At 41.6% G+C, this 26,397-nt stretch overlaps 1 protein-coding gene across 3 annotated transcripts; it reads left to right on the forward strand.

Annotated features, from left to right (window-relative positions):
- On the forward strand, nt 1–24,996 carry LOC147334847 (NLR family CARD domain-containing protein 3-like). Of its 3 annotated transcripts, none has more exons than XM_086286844.1 (13): nt 1–327; nt 8,948–9,015; nt 14,262–14,331; nt 14,725–14,796; nt 14,988–15,077; nt 15,413–15,496; nt 15,789–15,842; nt 18,827–19,035; nt 19,480–21,268; nt 21,421–21,594; nt 21,800–21,973; nt 22,615–22,661; nt 22,932–24,996. In XM_086286844.1, the coding sequence occupies exons 3-13, from the start codon at nt 14,270–14,272 to the stop codon at nt 23,462–23,464; spliced, it is 3,288 nt and encodes a 1,095-aa protein (XP_086142970.1). In that variant the 5' UTR covers nt 1–327; nt 8,948–9,015; nt 14,262–14,269; the 3' UTR covers nt 23,465–24,996. The 3 variants fall into 3 exon arrangements, with proteins under 3 accessions (XP_086142970.1, XP_086142971.1, XP_086142972.1); XM_086286845.1 differs by having other exon boundaries at nt 14,265–14,331; XM_086286846.1 differs by lacking the exon at nt 15,789–15,842.
- Nucleotides 24,997–26,397: the final 1,401 nt, after the last annotated feature.

Below are 26,397 nucleotides of genomic sequence, written 5' to 3' on the forward strand. Positions count from 1 at the left end.
TGTGACACATGCACCGGAGCTTCAGCTTCAAGCGGACCATCACTACGGAACGTCACATCACTAGTGTTTTGCCAATACGTCAGAGCGGCGTTTGTAAACATAGGATGACATCTCGAGCCAGCAACACTGGAGCTTTTTATTCGTTTCCCTCGGGGGATTTTGTCTTCTCTTTATCAAAAGCTCTGTATATAAACGGAACGGCTTTTTGATGGCTCTCCGCTGCAAACAGTCACACGCAGTCGAGGCGAACTGTTCCCCACGTCACGGAATTCTCCTTCGTTTCTTATCTGATGAGCACGTTTTGGATTAAAAATAGTAAACAAAGAGGTAAGATCGCGGGAAATCCCTCCGTTATTTGCTTCCTGCTGTCGCGAGCGCTTTATAAAGTGCGTCACCAGCACAGAGTCGAGGCGTGAAAAGGCCTGCTGTCTTCAGCGGTAAACGTGAGCAGTGTTGCCAACTTCGCGACTTTGTCGCTATATTTAGCGAGTTTTCAGACCCCCTTAGCGACTTTTTTTTTCTAAAAAGAGACTAGCGACAAATGTGGCGACTTTTTCTGGTGTTATTGGAGACTTATTTATGACGACTTTTTGACGTGAAAGCGTGTATCGCTTTCACTCTCAATAAGCAGCGGTGCTTTAGCACGGTGCACCTCACCCGTGCCAAAGCGCTCACAGGTGGAGGATAGTCCTCCCCCAGCTGCTATCATGAGACCTTCACACCTGTGCGTCCAAACTGCAAATGAGTCGCGCATGGGCGAAGCCGCTGCTCCCGCACTGACTGTAACGCAGTCAGTTCTTCTTTTACTGTTATGCTGTTTTGTGGATCACAAGGTTTAAAACTACTTATAAAAACACACACACACAAAGTAACTCCACCAGAGTGCCAATTTCGGGTCACTTTTGCAAGGTCCAAGCCCGGATAAAGGAGCAGGGTTGGACTTGTTACATTAAAAAAAAATTGCATTTAGGACATTTTTTACTCTCCAACAACGTAGGTTACAATTACATTAGCAAGACCAATTATGCAAATTAGGCGATGAGGTCATTTAGCGACTTTTAGGACAGTCAATAGCGATTTTCCTTTCTGTGGAGTTGGCAACACTGAGCGTGAGACTGATGTGTGGAAAAACCCATGTCAGTGTCGCACATGCATTTGCTGCAGAGATACGGGGAGCCCTCCCACTTCCCTGTTTATGTACTCAATTTACACGATCAAGGCATCGTCTGCATGCCTGCTCCCAGCTTATTTTAACATGGTTGAACCAGTGTTGTTTTTCTTATTGTATTTTGTTTATCTATTTCTTATATTTTTTTCTCACGGTACATTTAATATGTTGGCTTCTCAGTGTAGGCCAGAGCCTTATTTCAAGAGGCAGGTTTCTCTAAAATACCTGAGGTTAGGGAAATTTGGGGTTTCTGACCTCTCCCTCATGCTACTGCATGACACTCAATTGAATTTCCTCGTTGGTAAAGTTGCCTTCAAATTAGTCATGCTGGATATCTGAACTGGAACGTACCAGGTAATGTGTTAGAAATGAAAGGATGCCACATTGATTGAAAGTAAAACGATCAGGAAGTAAGGTTGGTGGTTTGATCCCTGGCTTCTCTAGTCCAAATAGCTCTCCAGTGCATCTATCAGAGTATAAATGTGTTTAAATGTTAGATAGAAAGTACTTGTGCAAGCAAAGTGTTTCCATGAATCGGTGGATGAGCGGTATATACGAACCAGTCGATTTACAGACACCCTGAAAATCAAACTGAAAAAAGGTTGCAGTGGACTTGTGCATTGTGCTCAATTTTATTTGCAGCAGCTCAGAATGCTACTCAGTAGTTTCTGTGGCCCCCACGTGCTTGTGGGTGGTGTCCTAGAGGATCTCCTCCTAGATCTGGACCAAAGCATTACTCAGCTGCTGGACAGTCTAAGGTACAACCTTGCGTTTGATGGACAGAATCAAAAAGTCTCAGAGGTGTTAGGTCAGGTGAGAGTGGGAGGCCATGAGTGGTATCTATTAATTTATCCTCCAGGTACTGCCTACATACCCTCACCACATGAGGCCACCAGGAGGAACCCAGGACCCACTGCACCAGAGTCTGACAGTGGGTCCGGGGATTTTACCCGGATACATAATGGCAGTCAGTGTGTCGTTGCCTAGCCTGAAGGGCCCACTAGAGAACGTTTGGTCAGAGACATTCAGAGGTGGGACCAAGTCATTGTTTTGCAAGTCTCAAGTAAGTCTCAAGTCTTTATCCTCAAGTCTCAAGTCAAGTCTCAAGTAATGTCAGGCAAGTCAGAGTCAAGTCTCAAGTCACTGGTGTAAAAGTCCGAGTCAAGTCACAAGTCTGAAACTTTGAATTTCAAGTCCTTTCGAGTCTTTAAAAAAAAAAAAAATGAAAAAATAATGTTGCAGTTATGCTAAATGTAAATATTAGACCATGTAATTTTAAAATCTGTGTTTTTCTCAACACATGACAAAATAGTGAACTTAGAAAATATACACAAATTGTGAAATTGCACCTCTTTAAAATGCAGCTCAATTAAACTTAGCTCCAAGAATAATTTTCACCGACAGTTCTGAGATAAGCTGCATGTCATTCTTGGATGCGGTTGTAGGACCGGCTTTAAAACCATCCATCCATCCATCCATCTTCATCCGCTTATCCGAGGTCGGGTCGCGGGGGTAGCAGCCTAAGCAAAGAGGTCCAGACCTCCCTCTCCCCAGCCACCTCCTCCAGCTTATCCGGGGGAATACCAAGGCGTTCCCAGGCCAGCCGAGAGATATAATCTCTCCAGCGTGTCCTGGGTCTGCCCCGGGGCCTCCTCCCGGTGGGACATGCCTGGAACACCTCGCCCAGGAGGCGCCCAGGGGGCATCCTTGCCAGATGCCCGAACCACCTCAGCTGGCTCCTTTCGATGTGGAGCAGCAGCTGCTCTACTCTAAGCCCCTCCCGGATGGCCGAACTTCTCACCCTATCTCTAAGGGAGAGGCCAGCCACCCTTCGGAGGAAGCTCATTTCCGCCGCTTGTATCCGCGATCTCGTTCTTTCGGTCACTACCCACAGCTCGTGGCCATAGGTGAGGGTAGGGACGTAGATCGACCGGTAAATTGAGAGCTTCGCTTTTACACTCAGCTCCCTCTTCACCACGACTGACCGGTGCAGCGTCCGCATTACTGCAGCCGCAGCCCCAATCCGTCTGTCGATCTCCAGCTCCCTTCTCCCATCACTCGCGAACAAGACCCCGAGATACTTGAACTCCTCCACTTGGGGCAGGAACTCATCCCCGACCCGGAGTGGGCACTCCACCCTTTTCCGGCTGAGAACCATGGCCTCAGATTTGGAGGTGCTGATCCTCATTCCCGCTGCGTTACACTCGGCTGCGAACCGCTCCAGTGCGAGCTGGAGGCCCTCGCCCGATGAAGCCAACAGAACCACATCATCCGCAAAAATCAGAGATGAGATTCTGAGGCCACCAAAGCGAAAGCCCTCCGCCACTTGGCTGCGCCTAGAAATCCTGTCCATAAAAATTATGAACAGAACCGGAGACAAAGGGCAGCCTTGGCGGAGCCCATCACCCACCGGGAACGAGTCCGACTTATTGCCGGCAATGCGAACCAAGCTCTTGCAACGGTTGTATAGGGATTGAATGGCCCGTAGCAATGGGCCAGACACCCCATACTCGCGCAACACCTCCCACAGGACGCCCCGAGGGACACGGTCGAATGCCTTCTCCAGGTCCACAAAACACATGTAGACTGGTTGGGCAAACTCCCATGCACCCTCAAGTATCCTCGAGAGGACAAAGAGCTGGTCCAGTGTTCCGCGACCAGGACGAAAACCGCATTGTTCCTCCTGTATCCGAGGTTCGACTAGCGGACGAACCCTCCTCTCCAGCACCCTGGCATAGACTTTCCCGGGGAGGCTGAGGAGTGTGATCCCCCTGTAGTTGGAACACACCCTCCGGTCCCCCTTCTTGAAGATGGGGACCACCACCCCGGTCTGCCAGTCCACAGGTACTGCCCCTGATCTCCACGCAACATTGCAGAGACGTGTCAACCAAGACAGCCCTACAACGTCCAGAGCCTTCAGGAACTCGGGGCGGACCTCATCGACACCAGGGGCTCTGCCACCAAGGAGTTGTTTAACTGCCTCAGTGACCTCGCCCCCGGAAATCGGTGGGTCACACCCCTCATCCCCAGACTCTGCTTCCTCCCCGGAAGACGTGTCAGTGGGATTAAGGAGGTCCTCGAAGTATTCCTTCCACCGCCCGACAATTTTCTCAGTCGACGTCAACAGCGCTCCGCCAGCACTATACACAGTGCAGGTAGAGCACCGCTTTCCCCTCCTGAGACGCCTGACGGTTTGCCAGAATCTCTTCGAGGCAGTCCGAAAGTCTTTTTCCATGGCCTCTCCGAACTCCTCCCACACCCGAGTTTTTGCTTCAGCCACTGCCCGAGCCGCATTCCGCTTGGCCTGTCGATACCTGTCGGCTGCCTCCGGAGTCCCACAGGCTAACCAAGCCCGATAGGCCTCCTTCTTCAGCCTGGTGGCTCCCTTCACCTCTGGTGTCCACCATTTGGTTCGGGGATTACCACCACGGCAGGCACCAACCACCTTGCGGCCGCAGCTCAATGCAGCAGCTTCGGCAATGGAGACGCTGAACATGGTCCATTCGGACTCAATGTCCCCAGTCTCCCTCGGAATGCTGTTGAAGCTCTGCCGGAGGTGTGCGTTGAAGATCTCGCGGACTGGGGCCTCTGCTAGACGTTCCCAGCACACCCTCACTACGCGTTTAGGTGCACCAGGTCTGTCCAGCGTCCTCCCCCGCCACCTGATCCAACTCACCACCAGGTGGTGATCAGTTGACAGCTCAGCCCCTCTCTTTACCCGAGTGTCCAGAACATATGGTCGCAGGTCTGGTGATACGATTACAAAATCGATCATCGACCTACGGCCTAGAGCATCCTGGTGCCACGTGCACTTATGGACACTCTTATGTTCGAACAGGGTGTTCGTTATGGCCAAACTGTGATTAGCACAGAAGTCCAATAACAAAGCACCACTCGGGTTCAGATCAGGGAGGCCGTTCCTCCCAATCACGCCCCTCCAGGTCTCGCTGTCGTTACCCACGTGAGCATTGAGGTCTCCCAGCAGGACAACAGAGTCTCCAGGTGGAGCACCTTCCAGCACCCCCCCCAGGGACTCTAAGAAGGCTGGGTACTCCGAACTGCCACTCGGCGCATAAGCGCAGATGACAGTCAGGACCCGTTCCCCGACCCTAAGGCGCAGGGAACAAACCCTCTCGTCCACCGGGAAAAACCCCAACGTACCGGCAGCAAGCCGAGGGGATATAAGAATACCCACCCCAGCCCGCCGCCTCTCACCAGGGGCAACTCCAGACTGAGACAGAGTCCAGCCCCTCTCCAGGAGACTGGTTCCAGAGCCCAGACAATGCGTAGAGGTGAGCCCAACTATATCTAGCCGGTACCTCTCAACCTCACGCACCAACTCAGGCTCCTTCCCCACCAGAGAGGTGACATTCCATGTCCCTATTGCCAGTCTTGGCAGCCGGGGGTCGGTCCGCCAGGGCCTCCGCTCCTGGCCGCCACCCGGCTCACAATGCACCCGACCCCTATGGCGCCTCCTGCGGGTGGTGGGCCTGCGGGAGGATGGGCCCATGTCTCCTCTTCGGGCTGTGCCCGGCCGGGCCCCATGGACTAAGGCCCGGCCACCAGACGCTCGCCCTCGGGCACCCTCCCCGGGCCTGGCTCCAGGGCGGGGCCCCGGTAACCCTATCCCGGGCAGGGTAAACTGTTCCCTCGATATTCTTTTCATGGGGGTCTTCTGAATCGCTCTTTGTCTGGTCCCTCACCCAGGACCAGTTTGCCATGGGAGACCCTACCAGGGGGCAAAAGCCCCCAGACAACATAGCCCCTGGGATCCCTGGGACACACAAACCCCTCCACCACGATAAGGTAGCGATTCAAGGAGGCTTTAAAACCGCATGACAAAAATATCATACATATTTAAAAAAACTGTATCACCAACGTAGCCTGGACAACATTTGCTAGTTAGATGAAGTCAGCTATCTCATCGTAGCATATTTATATGCATATTTATAATCATACGGTTCTTGGAGTGAGTGCACACACTCATGAAGTTTAGTAACTTCTGGTCACTGCAACAAGCCCAGGTACAGTTTACCGACGGATGGGTACAGGACCTTGAAATGCACCGTGTAGAACGAAAGACCATCGTACCTATCATAAGTTTACCAGTCTCACAAATCGTCTTCATAAATACACGTTCGTTAACCGTTTATTAATAGGACCTTTGAGCTCAATGGTAATTAATTAGTAGTGGAAATAATTTCTGGTAGCATCACAGAAATGTAGCAGTGACAATAATACTGTATGCTGTAATCGTACTGGGCAATTAGTGATACAAAAAACCTGTTTTATCCTGTGAATAAAAGTATATGTTTTTGTCAATGTACCATAATAACAGAAGCGAAACACAATATTGTGTCAGGACAATTCACTATTTATGCACAATAAACACAGGAGCATAGCGCGACAATTTCTGTTCAGCGCCAGACTTGCTTGTAACCTATATCACCAATTATGTTATGAAAATGATGCATTAACTACTAAAAAACACTGACCTTCGTGTAAATGCTTGGAGCAGACTAACCTGTGAGCTGGAGTGTTCTGGGACGTTATATTTGGTCTTTGAATGGCTGCAATCCAGGCCACCCGTCGCGTCTTTGTTACTTCGGAAACATGGCTCGAACAATTTCTCTTCAACGACGTAATCCGATAACAACCGATCTCTTTACCCGTCGGCTTCCCGTGGCTGTCATGCGACCGGCTATTGCAGTTAATAATACAACAGCTTCTTGACATTTTTGTGTTTCTTTTTATCGCTGTGTGACTGATTTTAATTGAAACCCTGCGTGCGCTAGTACCGCTTGCCACGAGTTCCCAGAATCCTTTGCGGTTCTACCCCTGAATGACGTCACATTTTCAATCTCTATATAATATGCATGTTAAATTTTATATTTGGGGTAAAATATCAAGTCTTTTCAAGTAAATCGGTTCAAGTCCAATTCAAGTCCCAAGTTAATAGTGTAAAAGTCCAAGTCAAGTCACAAGTCTTAGAACATTTTTTCAAGTCAAGTCTAAAGTCATAAAATTAATGACTCGAGTCTGACTCGAGTCCAAGTCATGTGACTCGAGTCCACACCTCTGGAGACATTCACACCAGTGACCCGCTGGAGGTCATTTTGTAGCTCTGTCAGTGCTCATCCTGTTGCTCCTTGCACAAAGGAGCAGATCTGGCTGAGAATTTTCTGCACCGTGTTTCCATCCTCAGTGATACATTGTGAAATCTTTCTCCCTCTTTTCAAAATAGCATCTATCAGATTTAAATCAGATAAGTTACAGTTTTATGCGGATGTATGCAGTAAAAGTAAACTGATGATCTGTAGTGTGGTGAAGAAAATGAGTTGTATCACAAAAACAGAGCTACAGTCAGAGAGCTGTTCTTATTTTAAATGTATTCAAAATATTCTTAATCAGCATCATTTGCATTGTTACCTGAAGATGATACTGACACATATGAATTTGCATGAACTAGAGATGGAGCACTAGAAATAATACATTTGCAGATGCAACTTTGGGAACATGGAGACTGGACAATGTAAATAAATTTTAACAACTGACATGAAGACCAGTTAAAGTAGAGCACTGTAGTAGGACTGTTGGCACCGTGCCCTTTTAGCACAAATGTGTTTATTCATTACAAGAGGGGAAATAAAGGCTGTCACAGTGTTATATAAGCTGGAGCTGTTTCACAAGTTGAAACATTTCGGATTAAAACTGCTGTCCTCTGTAGTCAAATTTTTTTTTCTTCATATCTACATATTAGTTAATCAAATTAAAAGAACTTTTCATTCTTTTCATTGTTTGGAATGCTGCATAAAAAGGAAATGTGAACTTTACTAGGATTAGTTTTTTTTTCCCTTTTACACTTAATTTGCCAATATAAGTTACTGTAATTCAGATTAACAGTATCATAATGCTAATTCTGTATTTGTTATTTCTATTTCATATATTGAGAAGACAGGCACAGGCATTAATTAGATAATAGTGTTTGTATCGAAAACCGCTGTAGAATTTACAGTTTCATACTGTATAAAACACAGTTAGAATGCAGTAATTTTCAGAATCAGTGACTTACTGTAGTTACTTCAGCTAAAGCGGTTTACACATTCACCAAAAAAGCAAAATATCCCCATTTCAGTCCTATGAAGAGATGCAATTTTTTTTAATGCTTGAGTAACTATGAAGGTTTTATTGTGAAACAGTTACAGGAAGGTGTTTTGCAAAACTCTGAACTCATTTTATCAAAATTCATAAGTTCTGAGACTTAAAGAGGAAAAGAGAGGAGGACAAATCCAAGTTGCAGAGTATGTAGTGGCTGACGAAGATGGTCAGACAGGCAGAGATTAAACTGGAGACTTCAGATCTAACGTGGTCAGGAAACTTTATGTAACATTAAACAACTTTAGAAACAACAACAGAATTCTGTTTTAAGCTGTTTTCATCATATCCTATTCTTACAGACAGAGCATTTAATATTTTCTGTGTACATTATTTTTATGGTGCAGCATTTAGACTTGTAGTTCTGTTTTTTTGGTGCTTTCCTGGGTATGTTTGCCTTTGATAAAATCAGGCAGCTGCAATAATGAGATAAGCCACGTTTAATAAGCAGGTTCCTTTCGATACCCTGTAGAATCAACCACGTTACTTAATGTTAGCCTCATAAGGAATAAAGTGAGGCAGAGGTGCAAATGTTTCAGCTATCAGAATATATGTTTCCGATTTGATATGACATATATTCAGTTTTCTTTGTAGATCATCATACAGATCTTCTTTTTCTTCTAGGAAACCAGCTAATACACTGCATCAGTACCTAGATGATTAATCTGCCTATTTCTACCCGGCAAACTCTGGTAAGTAAAACACTGAATTAAGTCACTTTAAATCAGTCGTTCAGGAAAGAGCAACACCAGAAAGAAAAATAGCATTTTTTTCTCCTAAGTTTTATGAACTTTTTTCTCCTCATAAGGGTTCCCTGCAGTTGGGCCATGACATTGTGAACATTCGCACCAAGATTTTTCATCTGTTTTAGAACTTTTACAGCTATAATGAGTTAGGATGTGCGAATTAATTAGCATTAACATATATAAACGAGTAAACGCAATCATCGAGTCATGCTCCAGCAGAGAAACAGTTGTAACAGGAAGCATACAACTGTGTCATGGTTCCAGGTTTTGCACAGTATTTATGATGTTTTTGTTTCATTTGTAATCTTGAGTTTTTCTGTTTATATTTTCCTGTTGTCTTCAGTGATTCCCTGTCTTTTCCTCCTTCTGACTGCATTTTATTGCCTTTATCCTACTGGGCCCTATTCTAGGAAGCAAGTTCAACAAAACACAAAATCTGAGGTTGATAACTTCGAGTTTCCTGTTCGATGACTTGTTTATATTTATGTTCCTAAAAGGCAGATTAGAGTGAGTTCAATTAACTCTGAGTTAATGACATGTGTGATTACAGACGAGAAAGCTATTATCAGTGGAGCTCTGATACCAGGGGCCCGTTCTTCGTACCTCGCTAAGTAGGTTAGCCGGATTAGATTGTTGACGATTTCGCGTGATCCTGGATCAGTCGGTTCCCCGAAGCTCATCCGGGACTTGCTGTCATAGCAACAGAGCCGTAAGCGTAAACCTGCTCGGGAGCAGGTTTACTTTATGTAAACAGGATTAGATCGCGGCCACGCAGGTATGTCCGCTTCATTTATACGAAAGCAACAGCGATATTTTTCCACTGTTTCACCATAAATAAATATTATCAATGTAACTAAAGATAATGCAGCACTTGATCCTTTTATTAATGTCACACAGATACATACAGGTCATTTCCTAAAAAAGGGAAATGTACTATTAACATTCTATTACATGTATGTGATTATTACAGATGTAATTCATATTTCAGAGTAGCAATTGTAAATTACTTCGTGTAATCAAGATGAGAGACCACGGCTATAAAAGCGAAGGTGGATTTGGGAAGCCTGTCGCAGCCATGTCCTGTCCGTATACGCGAGCAGCCCATTGCGGAAGGTGCAAGATTGATAAGGAGAGTCCTCAGAATTCAGCGTATATTGCGGGATAGACAGGATCCTTTAGCTCAGCGCGACAGTGTGCTCATAGAGAGATATCGATTTTCCCGTGAGGGTATTATTCACTTAACCAACTTGTTGACGAGGGGGTGCAGGACCACCACCTGTCTTTTTTTTTGCTCTGCCCTTTTCTTGGTTGCTGTTATGAACAAACTAACAGAGTATTACAGGCCAGTATTACCTTGCCAAGAGACGCAAAGCAATCTAAGAGATAAATATTACCATTCTGTAGAATACTCCTGTATTCCACTTTTACTTGTTCCCATGTTCTTGTGGGTCCTGTTGTGGCTCTAATGTGAAAGGGGATATAATATAACATATTATAATATAATATAATGCCATATGATATTGGACAATATAGTGTCATATGATAGATCTACCCTACCGCCTACTGGTGTTGGCCAGAGGGGCCGATGGCGCGATATGGCAGCCTGGCTACAACCGTAGCTGCCTCCACCAGTGTGTGAATGTGGGAGTGAATGAATAGTGGTATCGTAAAGCGCTTTGGGTGCCTTGGAAAGCGCTATATAAATCCAATCCATTATTATTATTATTATTAAATTACCTACGAGTTTGATTTGTCAGCAACTTTCTGCCAGCCCTCTCTCCTTGCTTTTGCAGCCTTTGCAGTGTTCTCTTGCGTTTTAATTAAACTCTGAAACTCCTGTAATCCCTCACTCATGAGTTCTTGCTCTGCTGCCGGAAAATACCGAGCACGCCCCTTCGACATTTTCGCCGACCAATCAGCGGGTTGCCGATCAATGTTTCTACTATCGATGCGTAGCCCCTTTTACGACACCCAGTGATGTCACATTCCTGCGTCCAGCTGTAGTAATCGTCAACAGCAGGTGTGTTCGGGGAACCGGATTAGCGAGCTCACGGTTAGCGCGATGATTTGATCTTGGATGTGTCATTTGATCTTGGATGTAGTAAGCGACGTACGAAGAACGGGCCCCAGGGCCCTATTTCAGAAAGCCGGTTTAGTGCAAACTCTGAGTAAGTATACCCTGAGTTAACGAAAACTCTGGGTTTTCGGTTTCACAAAGCGAGTTCAGATTAATTCTGAGTGAGTTACTATGACGACACACTCCGTGAAGCTAACCTGCCCCCTAGCAGGTTTACTTCAACTAACCCTGACTTTCTCCGCCTCTTTGTCAGAAACCTGACTGTAGGAAGTGTCAGACATGGCGTGCCCCTTCCTTGAAGAGCCAGTAGATGTTGAAGCACAAATTCTCCGCAGAGCTCTCCGCCGGGAGAGAGTGATCAGAGCGCGTTTGGACATTTTATCATTTCCTGATGATTTTCTGTGCGAACGTTACCGTTTCTCAGCACAATCTATAATTTATTTGAATAACATCCTCAGGCCATATATTACGCATGTGACACATCGCGGACATCCTCTCAGTTCTGTACATATTATTTGTATTGCACTTCGGTTTTTTGCAAACGGGAGCTTTCTGTACAATATTGGTGACGCTGAGCACGTTTCCAAGGCTACCGTCTGTCGGGCAGTCAGGGATGTTACAGTTGCACTGAAACGTCTCCTGTACTCGTTTGTGGTGTTCCCCGGTCATAGACCCACAAGATTTATCAAAGAGGGATGCCACAAAGTTGTAGGTAGCAGGATGAACAAAACTTAATTCATGATGTGGTGATATTTGAACTACTACTTAAATTTTACATGTATTTTCACGGTTCCCAGGCGTGATTGGCTGTATAGATGGCACTCACATTCCAATCATTGCTCCTTCAGTAAATGAAGGAGACTATGTGAACAGGAAGTCTTTCCACAGCATTAATGTACAGGTACATAGTTCCCTGTAGCATTTCAAACTAACAAATTATTTCATTATTAGTAATGGATGCTAATTGTGTTCTCTGCACTGTGAAGATCATATGTGATGCTGCCAACATTATCACAAATGTGGAAGCCAACTGCTCAGCCTCTGTGAGTGGTGGTGGTGGAGGACCCCCACCTGTTTTTCGGGCCTCCGCTTTTTTTTCTAGTGGCCATAATGGGTCACATTTGAGCATACAGAGTAAGCAAATATGTACTTGTAATGTGCTCAGATAATTTCAATAAGTGCTTACAGAAAGAAAATTAATGTAGCCTCTAACTGCAATTGATTTACATCGGACAAACAGACCAAGCACTATGGCTCATAATACAATTACACCTTACCTGTTTGGACTATATTTTTATATTTCATTTTTACTTGCTGCCAGGAACGTTTGGGGCCTGTTGGGTTGCACCTGCGCTCAAATCACATCACAAAATCAAATGTATGAAATAAAAAATAAAATCAAATATAATAAAATAACGTGTTAAATGGGTGGAAATCCCTAGATCAATGTTTAACTTAACACTCACGCATTGACTCTGTCGGCTATGTTTTGCCATGCATGCTCCCTTTCTTTTGCAGCTGAGGCTGTGTTACTTTTTTTCCGCGAAATTTGCATGTTATCGGCATATGCTGCCATCAGAATTTCGGCCTCAAGCGCTGTGAAATACATTGACCGCGCCTTCTTTCCCTCCGTCTCCATGGTGACTCGCTTAATCTGTGCTCCACTAATCAGGGCTTTATGTATCCTCGTGCGTGCGCTTAATTTGGGGTTAAAGCAACTCCGCGTTGATTGAACTAATTGTTATCAGCCTTTCTGAAACCGAATATTCCGAGTTGGACAGTTCGGGGTTACTCAACCCTGAGTATCGTTTTTCACTCTGAGTTTTCTAAACTGGCTTCCTGAAATAGGGCCCAGGTGTTTAAATGAAGAACATAGGACCGGGGAATATAAACAGGTGTCAGTGAGGACCATGATATTTATCTTAAAAGCCGAGAGTGAAGAAAAGAGTCTTTTTAATCACTCAAGTTTACTTTTTTATTACCATAGAATGAATAAAATTTTAAATAAAACATGTAACTTGTTTTTATGCTGTCTGTTACATTGAATTTTGTTTATTTAATGCTGGAATCCAAATTTCATATTTGATTTTTGAATGTTATTTTTTGGCTCTAACCTGACAGAAACAAATGTAGGAAACAGAAACCAAAAATAAAAATATGGAGAAACACAGTTCACTGACAGATCCACGTTCATGTCAGTTTTCTGTTAAATAAGAGCTGTTTTTGCTGCAGTTCATGACAGTTTCATTAATGTTCAGCAGAAATCAAATCTACTGATTTCATTATTTCTGCCATTAGTAGATAAAAAGTCCCCTGTGAGGTTTAAAGAAAAGAACTTCTTTAATGTTCTCCAGTGTGAGTGTTTGTAATTTGATCTGATCTCAGATAACAGAGGCACTGTTAACAGTCAGAGTTTAGTAATATTAACTGTTAGACATTAAACTAAAAGAACACATGCAGGCACCAAGTCTTTAATGTAAAGTTTTATCAGTAAGGCAAACATTTTAGAGAAAGTGAATGCTTTAATATGGCTGTCTACATGTTACTTGGCTAGATTTGAGATATTTCAGTATAATTCGGGAAACATGAGCGATTGTAAATAATGAATACAGATTGTGTCGGGGCAAAAGAAACCACCAGATTCGATCTAGATCTGATCAACAAAGTCAGAGTTGTTAGATAAACATGCTTTCTGGATCAGACCCTGGCTGTTACTCAGTTTGTTCTGGCTTGTGATTTGTTATTGCACAATTAACAGTAGATTCACTTTTGGGGGTTTTTTTTATTCTTTTTTCCCCTAGATTGTACAAAAACATTTGAGAACAGATTCTGATAAAGTATAAACAAAAGTATTACTTACGATTCTGGATTTAAGGGCTTTACAAGTTGATTATTTACTTGTGAATTCACAAGAATGCAAACCACTAAATTAGGTAAATAAAATGGAAAACAAACCCTGAAAATCAGCTGGTGACAGACTCAGCTGATTGTTAGTAGCAACATATTTGTTCAGTTGCATAACTCTACAAGACTGTGGCCGAAACCTCAGGTAAGAACAGAACTGCACAGGTGTTACATACCTATTTCCAATGAATGCCATGTTTGTCCAACCCAGCAGCAACAATGACTGAGAAGAAAAGGAAGCGATCTGTGTCTGTTGAGTCGTCCAGTGAGACTCCAACCAGGTAATAAACAGCTTAATGGATGATCTCACCATTAAGACCTTTAGTAATTAGACTGTCAGTATTCAGCAAATGCATCTTCATATAGAGACAGTCTGAAAAAAGTACTGATTCTTCAAATTCTGATTAACCATTCTTCACTTTATGGTGTAAGATTGTAAGATTGGTGTTGCACATTGTGTGTTGAGAATTAATCAATCTGTGCTGTTCGCTGGTGTTATTACAGCTGAAAAAGAGAGCTTATAATATAGATAATCCTACTGAAACTCATCCAGCATCTCCAGCACAAAAAAATCTATCTCTAACATACATTTATGAATTAAGGCATTTATCAAAGTGATCATCTTGGGGGGGGGGTTTGGCATGTTTGAGACCTAAAACCGTATCTCCTTCTAGTTCACAGATGAGTACCACTCCCAGCATGAGTAAGAGCGACAGATCCAAGTTTGAGCCCCTCGGCTTTGAAAGGTTGTAAATCTATGAACCCTAACAAATGTCTTGTCACTGTACCTTCTGAAAAGAATGTGGAGTTGTGGACATGCTTCAAATTAAAATTAAAATGCTTCATTATATTGAAAGTTTTGGTGAATTGATATCTGACAAACAGTATAAATTTAATAAATTGATGTCAGTCAGTAAACAGACTGTTCTCTGTTTAGTTCACAGTTCACGGGATCTGCAGCTCCGAGCGATATTTCTTTAAAGAGCGACAGATCCAAGTTTGAGCCACTTGGTTTTAAGACACAAAGGTAATTCTCATTTATATTAAAAAAGGACTTTCCAGCCACCACTACCTATCTACTCTCAGCCCATCATGTGGTGTATTGATTTAATCCTATCTTCATAATGGAGAGGTTGTTGTTGTTGTGGAGGTCGTTGTTTCATTTTAGTACAGGGGGTTGAAATTGCTAAGAGTGATGTATTTGTGAACATGTTTATATCTACAAGAATGAGCCATGAAAAGTGTGTTTGGGGTTTGTTGTCATAATTTGATTGAACTGTCAGACAGTAAGACACAACGAGACACATTCAGTGAAATGATATCGCTATCAAAAATGTTTCATATGAATTATTTTCTGTTTAGTTCACAGTCGACGGCTTCGTCTGAGTCCATGTCATTGAACAGCGACAGATCCAAGTTTGAGCCACTCGGTTTTAAGACACAAAGGTAATTCTCATTTATTTTAAAAGTACCTAACACTCACTCCTAACTATCTACTCTCAGCCTATCATGTTGTTTATTGATTTAATCCTATCTTCAGTGGAGAGGTTGTTGTTGTGGAGGTCATTACTGCCATTCAGTCCTTGCTGCACTAAGTCTCTCATCTTGCAAATGTACACTGACTCCAGCATGTTGGACTGCAGCTGCATTCCTGGGGGGTTGAAATAACCAAGACTGACAAATGCATTTGTGAAGATTTGTGATGAAAAATGTTTCAAATGAATTCTTTTCTGTCTAGTTCACAGTTGACGGTGTCGTCTGGGTCCATGTCGCTGAGGAGCAACAGATCCAGGTTTGAGCCCTTTGTTTTTAAGACAGAGACACAAAGGTAATTCTGATTTACTGAGTGAGTGAAATATCTTGCATTACAAATATTCTTAAGCAGGTTGACAATGTTATATTCAGTGCTATACTTAGTGCTTGATATGGACTTCCATAGTGTTAATGTATTTGTCTATATGAGGGATGAGGGTGTTCATTGACTGATCACATGAACTAATTTAAACAGCAGTGCAGTGCCTTGCAGGAGACTGGTGCTATGGCATCTGACAGATGTACTGGCAGTCCTGCTTATTAGTGGGTTCTCTCCCTGGAGGATTAGTTATTGGGCACGCTTAAGCTTGGATACAAAGCAACTGAGGAAAGGAATTCATAATTTACTTGTAATCATGTTTTTAGCACTTCTGCCTTATGAACATCAAGGCGAGGAGAGAGAAGCAGACAAAACCTTGACTTTGAGGCCCCAGAATTGGCATATGAAGGCATATTGGAAGACTGTACTTTCCACAAAGTTAATAATGACTGAAGCAGATTGGGATGCAGCCCATTAAGGCAGAGGAAATGCAATAATTCTGAATTTTGCTCTGCTATGGTTTGAATGCTGTCTGGCGAACGACAAGTAGAACATGAGATTACAATAATAATGGGTTTGTGAATCCTGCTTTTACAAAGAGGCACCGGTGTTTAGACTTCAGTTACAAAGTGCCTCTATCACACTACTGAAACTCAAGCTTAAAGAACAGCCACTAGAAAGGGAGCTCTTAACAATTAATTAACGCCAGGTCCAGGAGGAGCAGTGTGATTACTTAGGTTTATAAGTTAGAAGATCAGCGATCCAGTTTGGTTTGAATTTATGTGCATTGAATTGCATGTACAATGAAATGATCACAAACTTGGTTTGAGGCGACACTGGCATTCATGCTGCTTCTGAGACAAACACGTTGAATCAAACAGGCTCAGAGAAACGTGTATTAGAGATAAAAGTGGACAGTATGGATGAAACATTTGATCATGTATCATATTACAGTCATTTAGGGCAATATTGTGATAATTATTATCCACCATATGAAATGTAGTGGACACCAAAGATTTAGTTAGACCCATGTGACCAAATGATTACATGTGAATTTGTTGTGGGCATAAAGTTCAGCTCAAGTACATTAATCATAATCATTTGTTTAAATGTATTTTTATTCCAGTTGTTTGGGTTTTAAAATGTAAGTCACTCCATCATATTTGAGTAGGGCTGTTCGATATAACGATATATATCGGATGACGATATAAAAACGTCTATCGTTTCATTTTACGCTATCGTTTGTTTCGTGGTGTCGCAAAATAAACTGTTTACGGCAATATTTTTTCATCGTTTTGATGGTCACTGTAGTGGCTATATTAATTTCTTAAAGTTCTCTCTTTCTCTTATATTTAATATAACCACACTACGGACGGACAAGCGCCTGTTGTTATGCGTTGTCGTTAGCAACAGCGACGGTAATACCTTCGCGTGTCCGTTTGTTTATGTTCCACATAAACCTTTCACAATAAAGCTCAAGATCCTGTTGAGACTTTTCAAAATAGACTGAATCACGTGAAAGAGCAGATTATTTACGGATGAGAAGTAAAAAAGAGCCGCCAGGTGCTAAAAAACAAACCTTAGACTCAAACGTTAGAACAGGCTTTTCCCCGCAGCACGCTAAATACAAAGAAAATGGCGGCCTTTACAACTTATGTCTAAAAATGTATAGTTTCATGCATCAGTTAAAACACTCGACTCCAGCTACATGACGCGCAGCTGGAAACACTTCACGTCGAGCTGCCCGAGATTCACAGAATTTACAGAAAATGTTACATTTTTGTGATTTATATCGTTATCGGACGATAGAATTCTTATATCGGGAGATGAGATTTTGGTCATATCACACAGCCCTATATTTGTGTTTTTTTGCTTTACCCTGCTTGGTTCTCTTTTTTTTTTTTTTTTGAGTCTCTCTCCAATAATTCTCTCATCTTGCAGACTTAGACTAACTTTATTGTCTTGGACTGTCTGCTGTTCATGAGCAACTATTACTAGAACCAGTGGGGAAGGGGAAACTGTTTTTAACTGTGACTTAACTGTTTTAAGCTCAGTGAGACTGCAGAGGAAAACAGGACGTATCACATCCAGCTGAGAGAGCTGATGGAGAGGAAGCTGAATGATGTCAAACAGGGAAACGTGAGGCAGAGCAGTACGGAGGATTATTAGGGAAAAAACATATTGTTGATCATTTTGAGAATAAAGTTGAAATTTTGAGATTAAAGTAGTAATTCTATTTAGAGAAAAAAATAGAAATGTGGAGAATACCTATGTTGTTTCAAGATAAACTACCATGTTTGTTGTACCCTCTGAGTTAGTGAAATGGAACTTCAGAGTCAGTTTTAGCAACAAGGAAGAAAATGGTCTTTTAGCACATTAACGCAGTGTTGTGATAAATATATGGGCAATGAATAGATGTTAGAGAGGGGATTTGTATAAAATGAAATGATTGGTAATGGACAGATGCAAAAGTATCAATGGTTAAAGCATCGTCCAATAAACAGGGTTTATGTTGTGTCACAAGACGGCCGATCAGTTTGCTTCACTAATTCATCTAAACATGCAGAGGTTATAGCAGCTGTGGCAGTTTGTCTTGAAACAATAACTGTAACCTCTACATTTCGACTTCAGTCTCAAAATGATCAACTTTTTTTATGTGGCCCAAATAATCCTTTGTAGGGCAGAGACTAAACTAAAAAAAACCCCAAAAAAACCAATTACATGGGTCTTTTAAGAAAGTCATTTGTGTGATTTCTGCGAAATTTGCCAAATTTAGTCTGTTACATAAGTTTGTCCTCTCAAATTTTATTGTAACACAGTTAAGAGCAAACATTTATCCATTTTCATACCAGTTTATTCAACTACCAGTACCATTTATCCATTAGCTAATTAAAATACGGTCTAATTTGTAAACCCTCCTACAGACCAGTAACTGAGAAGCCATCCACCTGTCCAGTTTGCAAAGATGTTATGAAAAATCCAGTTCAGCTCAGCTGTGAACACTGGTGCTGCAAACTGTGTCTCAGCTCAGACCTGGATGAGTCTGTGTCACCAGCAGACTGTCCTTGTCCTCAGTGTGGGAAGAAATCCAAGAAAACATTAAAACAAGAGAAAGACACAGAGACACATATTGGTAAGTTGACATCCTTTATGTCACTACTATCTCTGTTACTGCAAAAAAATGTGTTAACAGAGTTTTGCATAATCACTGCTGGGAATCATCTTTTAGTCTTTAATTACTTGGTTAAAGAAAGATTGCATGACAATGAATAAATCAAAGAACCAAAGAAAAATACATTTGATCTTTTAAGAAATGTTACATTTTAAGTTAAGTTTAACAACACACATTAAATCCAAGAGTATCAGGTTTTTGGTAACTGGACTGTATTTATAAAGCACCTTTATACGATTTTCATCCATTTAATGTAATTTATGAACCAATTTTTTCAACATTTTAAGAAGATTAAAACCCCCAAATCAGGTCAGGAATTTCTTATCGTGCATTTTTCTCTGACCAAATTAAAGCGATCTGGTATTAACCACCTGAGCATCTTTGATGCGTTTCACTGCATTACAGGTAAAATTGATCTTTTAGAGGCAAAGAAGAAATTAAAAGAAGCAATGAAAGAGAAATATTCCTCAGTCTCTGAAGGTAATGGTGACAAGCCGAGTTCACTGAACAACATCTACACAGAGCTTCACATAACCACTGGAGAGAGTGAAAGGTTACGTGAAGAGCATGAAGTCAGGCTGCTCGAACATAAACGGATAAGACACACTTCAGAACAGCAAATAATCAACCTAAATGATGTGTTGAAACCGTTGCCTGATCAAGACAAACCTCACAGAACAGTTGTGACGAAGGGCGTCGCAGGAATTGGCAAATCATTTTCTGTGCAGAAATTGATTCTTGACTGGGCCGAAGAGAAGGCAAACCAGGATGTAGACTTTGTTTTCAGTCTTGCTTTCAGAGAGCTGAATTTGATTACAGGTGAGAAAAGCCTACATGAGCTCCTGACTTTATTTCATCCCACACTGTCTGAACTCAAAGATTCAGTGGATTATACCAAAACCAAGCTTGTTCTGATCCTGGACGGTCTGGATGAAAGCAGTTTTCAGCTGGACTTTGAAGGCTTCAAGACTATAACATCTGTTAAGGAAGTAACACCTGTGAGTAATCTCCTAGCAAACATCATCCAGGGTAACCTTCTTCCTGATGCAAACCTCTGGATTACTTCTCGTCCAGCAGCAGCCAATCAGATCCCTGCTGAGCATGTTGACATGGTGACAGAGATAAGAGGTTTCAATGATCCTCAAAAAGCTGAATACTTCAGGAGGAGATTTAGTCATGATCCTGGTCTTGCTGAAAGGATCATTAAACATATTCAGTCTTCACAGAGTCTCGACAGCATGTGTCAGATCCCGATCTTCTGCTGGATTTCTGCAGTGTTATTCCAGGAAGTCTTTGGAGGAGACACTGAAACTGAATTTCCTCAAACTCTTACAGAGATGATGTCACACTTCCTGTTTGCACACACAAAGCGTAGAAACAGAAAATATGACAAGAAGGTTGAGACAAACAAAGAAAAGCTTCTGAAAACACAGAGGAAATTTCTTCTGAAACTCGGCAAGCTTGCATTTGAGCAGCTGCTGAAGAACAACCTCATCTTCTATGAGGAAGACCTGGAAGACTTTGGCATTGACAGTAAAGAAGCATCCATCTACTCTGGATTTTGCACCACAGTTCTTCGGGAAGAAGAAATCATTTCCCAGAAAAAGGTCTTCTTCTTTGTACATCTGACTCTGCAGGAGTTCTTTGCAGCTCTTCACGTCTATGACTGTTTCATAAATAATGATACCAGAGAGCTCAGCAGCTTCCTCGATCTAAAGAGCCAAGAACATACGTTACTTGATCTTTTAAAGATGATGGTTGACAAAGTGCTGGAGAAGAAAAATGGTCACCTGGACTTCTTCCTGAGATTCCTTCTTGGCCTCCTGGTTGAACCAAATCGCAGAGTCCTTCATGGTCTGCTGCCTTCACCAGATCAAAGTCAAGATACTGAAAAGAAAATCTTGACTTACCTCAAGTCTATCAGAAGGAAGAACCTCTCTCCAGACAGCTGCATCAACCTTTTCCAGACTATGGTCGAGATGAGAGATCACAAAGTCAAAGATGAGATTCAGGAATATCTCGCACTGTCAGATCGTTCAAAAACAGAGTTGACTCCCCTGCACTGCTCTGCACTGGCCTACATGCTGCAGGTATCGAAGAATGATCTGGAAGTCTTGGACTTGAAGAGTTACAACACATCAGAGGAGGGCAGACGGAGGCTGATACCAGCAGTGAGGAGCAGCAAGACAGCCTTGTAAGTTAAGAAAGATTGTTGGTTCGAATGTTAATAGAAAGTAGAGGGAACAGATCCTCCCTGTCCCTAATAGAAATGATGTCTTCATTATGTATTTTTATGTGTAGCTTTAAACATTTTTGGTTTCTTCAAAAACCTATCACCCTGTTTAGACTAGCAGACTGTAAAGTGACTGAAGAGTGGGTTGAGCATCTGGCCTTTGGTCTCACCTTCCCCTTCTCACCTCTACGACATCTGGACCTGAGCAACAATGACCTGAAAGATTCAGGAGTAGAGCTGCTGTGTAAAGGACTGTCGAATCAGTGCTGCAGACTGAAAACTTTAAGGTACATTTACGTTTAATGCTTATATTCAACACCACTATGGATTAACAACCCACCAAACCTGCTGCAATTTAACATAATTGGTAGAGCCTGTTCTTTGGACATTTAAACAGAGCAAGATCTTTTATAACGTAGAACCTCATTTTTGTTGCCATTATTTTATTTATTTAAAATACTTTCTGATGTATCAAATATTGTGTTTTCTCAGGTTATCCGGTTGTCTGGTGACAGAAAAAGGCTGCGAGTCTCTGGTCTCGGCTCTAAAGTCAAACCATTCACACCTGAAAGAGTTGGACCTGAGCTACAACGATCCAGGAGAAACTGGATCAAAGAAGCTCTCTGAGCTGAAGGATGATAAACAATACCAGCTCAGCCAGCTCAAGTAATTAACTGTACCTATGTACCATTCACTGTAATGGAGATGGTCCCAAAGTTCAAAGTTAGCATATAAATGTCCCAGGAAGCCATTTCTGCTGATTTTTAAAAGATGTGGTCTAATACAAACTACTCTATTAGTCTGTTCCCTAAAATGATCATTTTAATGATAAAAAAAGAATAATCAGAATAAAATAAGGTAATGTTTCTCCTTGTGATTGTTGACAAACAAGACTCATAATAATTGGGGCTCTAACAAACCATCAAAAATCAGTAGATGTTTTCTCTACCTTAGCAGCTACTTATAGGTCATGTTCCATAATTGTAGATTATGGAAAATGATTGTGTAGATTAAGATTACACAATAAAACTTTGCTTTATCTGAAGTGTTTACAGCTTTGGTGTTTGGTTTTTATTTTTTTCACCTGAGTAAATTCAGTCCAACATCACATCCTTGAGCTTTCTTTGCTGGTGTTTCCGGCTTTGAAAATTGTTTTGTTTTTCAACTTTTCTGTTAGTAAATTTTGATCATGTGCAAGATATCAGTGCTGTATGTTGGGGGCTGAAAACAATAAAACAATAGATGCACATATTACTAATATGGCAATAGATATATTAATACTTGACTACTATAATTTTTCTCCACAGTTTAGAACATGGTGGAAGTCACCGGAACAAACCAGGGTTCAAGAAATGTGAGTATCTGTGTAAATCTGAAGTGCTGAATGTTGTAATGTCTAAATCTTACGGTTTGTTCTTTAGGAGTCATTGACAGTGTTACACAAGGTATTTATTTGTTGAACAGATTCTACAGGTTAACTGTCACATACAGATTTTTGTTTTTGTGCTTCTAGAGAACAGCTCCCTCAGTCTCTGACTTATTTCCCTGGAGCCATGTACTTAGTGCTGCCAACAGTGGACATAAACTGTATTTACTGATTCTATAAGTGTTTTCTTACCTCCAGATGCCTGTGAGCTCAATCTGAACTCCAACACAGCTCACAAGAACCTGCTGCTCTCTGAAGGGAACAGAAAGGTGACCTGGGTGGAGGAGGAGCAGCCATATCCTGATCATACAGAGAGGTTTGATGGCTGTCAGCAGGTTCTGTGTAAACAGGGACTAAAAGGACGCTGTTACTTTGAGTTGGAGGTGTCAGAGCCCTTCTGTGTTGGGTTAACATACAGAAACATTGGCAGGAAAGGGGATGTTGATGCCTGCAAGCTGGGACACAATGACAAGTCGTGGTGTCTGATTTCTGCTGATGATGGTTGTTTTGTTCAGCACAACAAAGAGAAGGTCTGTGTATCATCTCAGGCCTTGCGCTCCAGTCGTGTCGGGGTGTATCTGGATTCGGAGGCCAAAAGTTTGTCCTTTTACAGAGTTTCCTCTGACAGTATCATCCGCCTTCACGCCTTCAAAACAACCTTCACTGATGTTCTCTACCCTGCTGTTGCTCTCCACCCTCATTCATCTGTATTGTTTTGTCAGCTAACATAGAAACATCTCTCACTGCAGGCAGGTTAACAGCCAAACGAGTAGATTTTCACAGAAATAGGAGCAATTACTATCTATGACTAAACCTTAGTTAGTGAGTCCGGTCTAAACATTGCTCCCAGTAATCATTTCTTTTCAACAGGAGAAAAGTAGATAGAGAAAGACCTGAAATCTAGAGGCAAATAAAGAGGACCACACCAGCTTAATGTAGGCCTGCTGAACCAGAACATGGAGCCTAAAGCCGAATTTAAACCACCAAAACGATTTTGTATTTAAATAACCACTTTCAGAAACAGAAGCCCAAAACTTTCTTTTTAAAACTAAAGTCCATTTTCCCCACACACCCACATAATTAAGCTAATTAATTATTTGATACTTAATTTCTAGGTGAAACCTACACATTAGCAGGATCACTGTTTGCTTTTATATTTATATGCTGATGTATCTGGTCTGTACCTTTTCCCAGGAACCAACAAACTCTGAGTTTAAAAATAAACTCTGAGTTCCCTTTTCCACAACAACCGATCCAAGTTCAATCAACTCTGAGTATGTTCAGTCTGTTTTAAGCATGTAAAGAAAGAAAGCCTTCTCATGCTACAACTCACCATGGCAACAAGTAATAATTATTCAGTAAAAAAAACATGTATGTAGTAATGGAATGTAATAACCTCACTTTCATTATTTCTGCCATTACTGAATATAAATGCTTAATATTTAATATTTCCGAGTTTACACTTTTAATATTTCAGGAAAGCTGTGCAAGGATGCAGCATTTTAAATATAGATCTCAGTTCATGCTGGAAAAATTAGGCCATTGTGAATGAAAAATTATTGGAAGGAAACTGATAGTCTGACTGCATTGTTGTTCACAGAGTCACAGAATTAGAAAGATGAAGACTAGAGACTTTTATTCTGAGCTGATAATAAATCGGCGATGTAACCGCTGTTTCCATCATTGTAAATATGTTTTAAGTAAGTGATGTTAGGCATACAGAGGAAAAGTAATGTGCAGTGATATCAGTGTTTGTAAAAATGTAAACTTATCAAAATGAAGGAATGAATGAGAGTTTCAGTCAGTTGGTTTGGGCGCAACGTGAGGAATGGGGAGAGAAAACCTGCCAACAAGCAGGTTTAGGATTTTGGTGTTGGAGCTCAGCTCCTTTTACTGAAATGCAGTGCTTTGCTTTGCTAATCCTTGTACTTCAATAACACATAATATGCATAATACCACAAACAAACCTGTCATGGTGTTTGAGGTATGCACTGCAGTGACATTATACATGTGTGTTTGCTTGGATTTTACCAACACATCTGTGTTTTTGTAGTTTTTGTAGTTCAACTCTCAGCTCTGCACCTTTGTCATCCAGTTTTATTGTAAAAGGTATTTATAAATCTTCTGGTTTCCTGTATTATGAGACAATGTTGACATGGACGTTAGTCCTGTCTTTGAAGTTTGAGGTTTTTTTTAATTATATATAGATGTAAACTACCATGTAAGTACCTCTTTAGGTTGATAAAGTTGAGCTGTAAGAAGAGGTTTGTGTTGGCAGATTTTTGTCTGTTGTCGGGATCAAATCAAGGATATCTAGGCGTAAACCAAATGTGCGGTGATGACGACAGAAAAGTGAAACTGCGTATATGGAGGGGAGACAGACAGACAGAGACAGCAGGCAGTTTACTTCCCACTTATTCTGTCTTTTACTTCATTATTGTTAACAATAACATTTATTTTGGCTATTTTAATGTGTACACCTTTAATGGGAATTGTAAGCTAAGACTTTTATATGGTTTTGTTTGGGGAGGGGGGGGGGGGGGGTGTTAAAGAAACTGGTCAGCAGTTTTTGTTGGGAACACACAACACCAGAAAATGTGTGTTAAGACTTTACACTGATAAAAATGATAGTAAAGTAAAAACAACACCTTGTTGAACTGGGGAAAAAAAGGGGGGGGGGGGGGGTCTAATGGGAAGTGTTTCTTAGAACAGCCCTGTAAAAATAGACACATTATATGAGTGAATAGATTTAGCTTAGCACATTAACAAAAGCTATTAGAAGTTGATGCTGACTGAGTAATTATTGTCTATTATTATCCAATTAAACAAAAGTAAACAACATTTGGAAGTAAAACCAAGTCAACAAACTTGAAATATAAGGCTCAGACCAAAAGTTATAAAAATGGCAGCAGCAAAATAAATCCAGGAGGTGTTTTCTGTGGTTGATTATAAATATCTCTCCAAAAAGCTTCTCCTAAAATAAAAATTTTAACCATTAAATACCAAGGTGTTCTTATCCAATGACCCATGCTGCTGAAATGATTATTCATGAATTCATCCTTTGCTTTGTCCACCAACAGTATTTTGTGTGATTTCTGTGTTTGTAACTATTTTAGAAGTTCACTTTAAAGTTTGTTGTTGCATTTTTTGTTTAGAGATGCACTGTTTTCCACTGCGTGTGTTACATCATTAACTATGTTTAACGGTATATCGTCTATATGCACGTCCGCAAAAACAAGAAATGTCTCCTAAGCACTTTTTATCTACTTCAGCAGTGTTTGAAATTCGCATCTTGTGGTCAAAAATAAATCCTTTCGTAATGAGATGTGATATATTAACAGCAAATAAGATCCAGGTTTCAGCACTTTTAAAAGCAGCATGTGAGTGCGGATTTGATAGTTCAAGCTACTCTCTCAGCCTGAAGTAAAAGTGGAACAAGCAGCGAGGTGACATACTCTTTATGAGGAAGGAACACTTTGGCAGCATTCTGTTGCAATGGATTACTCCAACCACTCAGGCCTGCAGAAAAAATAAATCATTATAAAAAGAGATTATTGACAAAGCAGTGAAAGGTAAAATTTCATAAAGTTAATGAAGACTTCTCCAAATGTGAACACACTATCCTTTCCCCCACCCACATCAATTATATTTGTATGTTTTATGA

The sequence above is a fragment of the Aulonocara sp. 'chitande type north' Nkhata Bay genome, linkage group LG3, assembly GCF_057382095.1.
Source record: "Aulonocara sp. 'chitande type north' Nkhata Bay isolate Kocher_YH1m ecotype deep benthic linkage group LG3, A_spYH_male_GT1.1, whole genome shotgun sequence".
Taxonomy (NCBI): Eukaryota; Metazoa; Chordata; class Actinopteri; order Cichliformes; family Cichlidae; genus Aulonocara; species Aulonocara sp. 'chitande type north' Nkhata Bay.

Bases quoted from the DNA above. Each gene is read 5' to 3' on its own strand.
- LOC147334847 (XM_086286844.1), top strand. From the start codon at position 14,270: ATGACTGAGAAGAAAAGGAAGCGATCTGTGTCTGTTGAGTCGTCCAGT. The intron at 15,078-15,412 runs GTAATTCTCATT...TTTTCTGTTTAG, and splicing joins CTTGGTTTTAAGACACAAAG to TTCACAGTCGACGGCTTCGT. The intron at 21,595-21,799 runs GTACATTTACGT...GTGTTTTCTCAG, and splicing joins TGCAGACTGAAAACTTTAAG to GTTATCCGGTTGTCTGGTGA.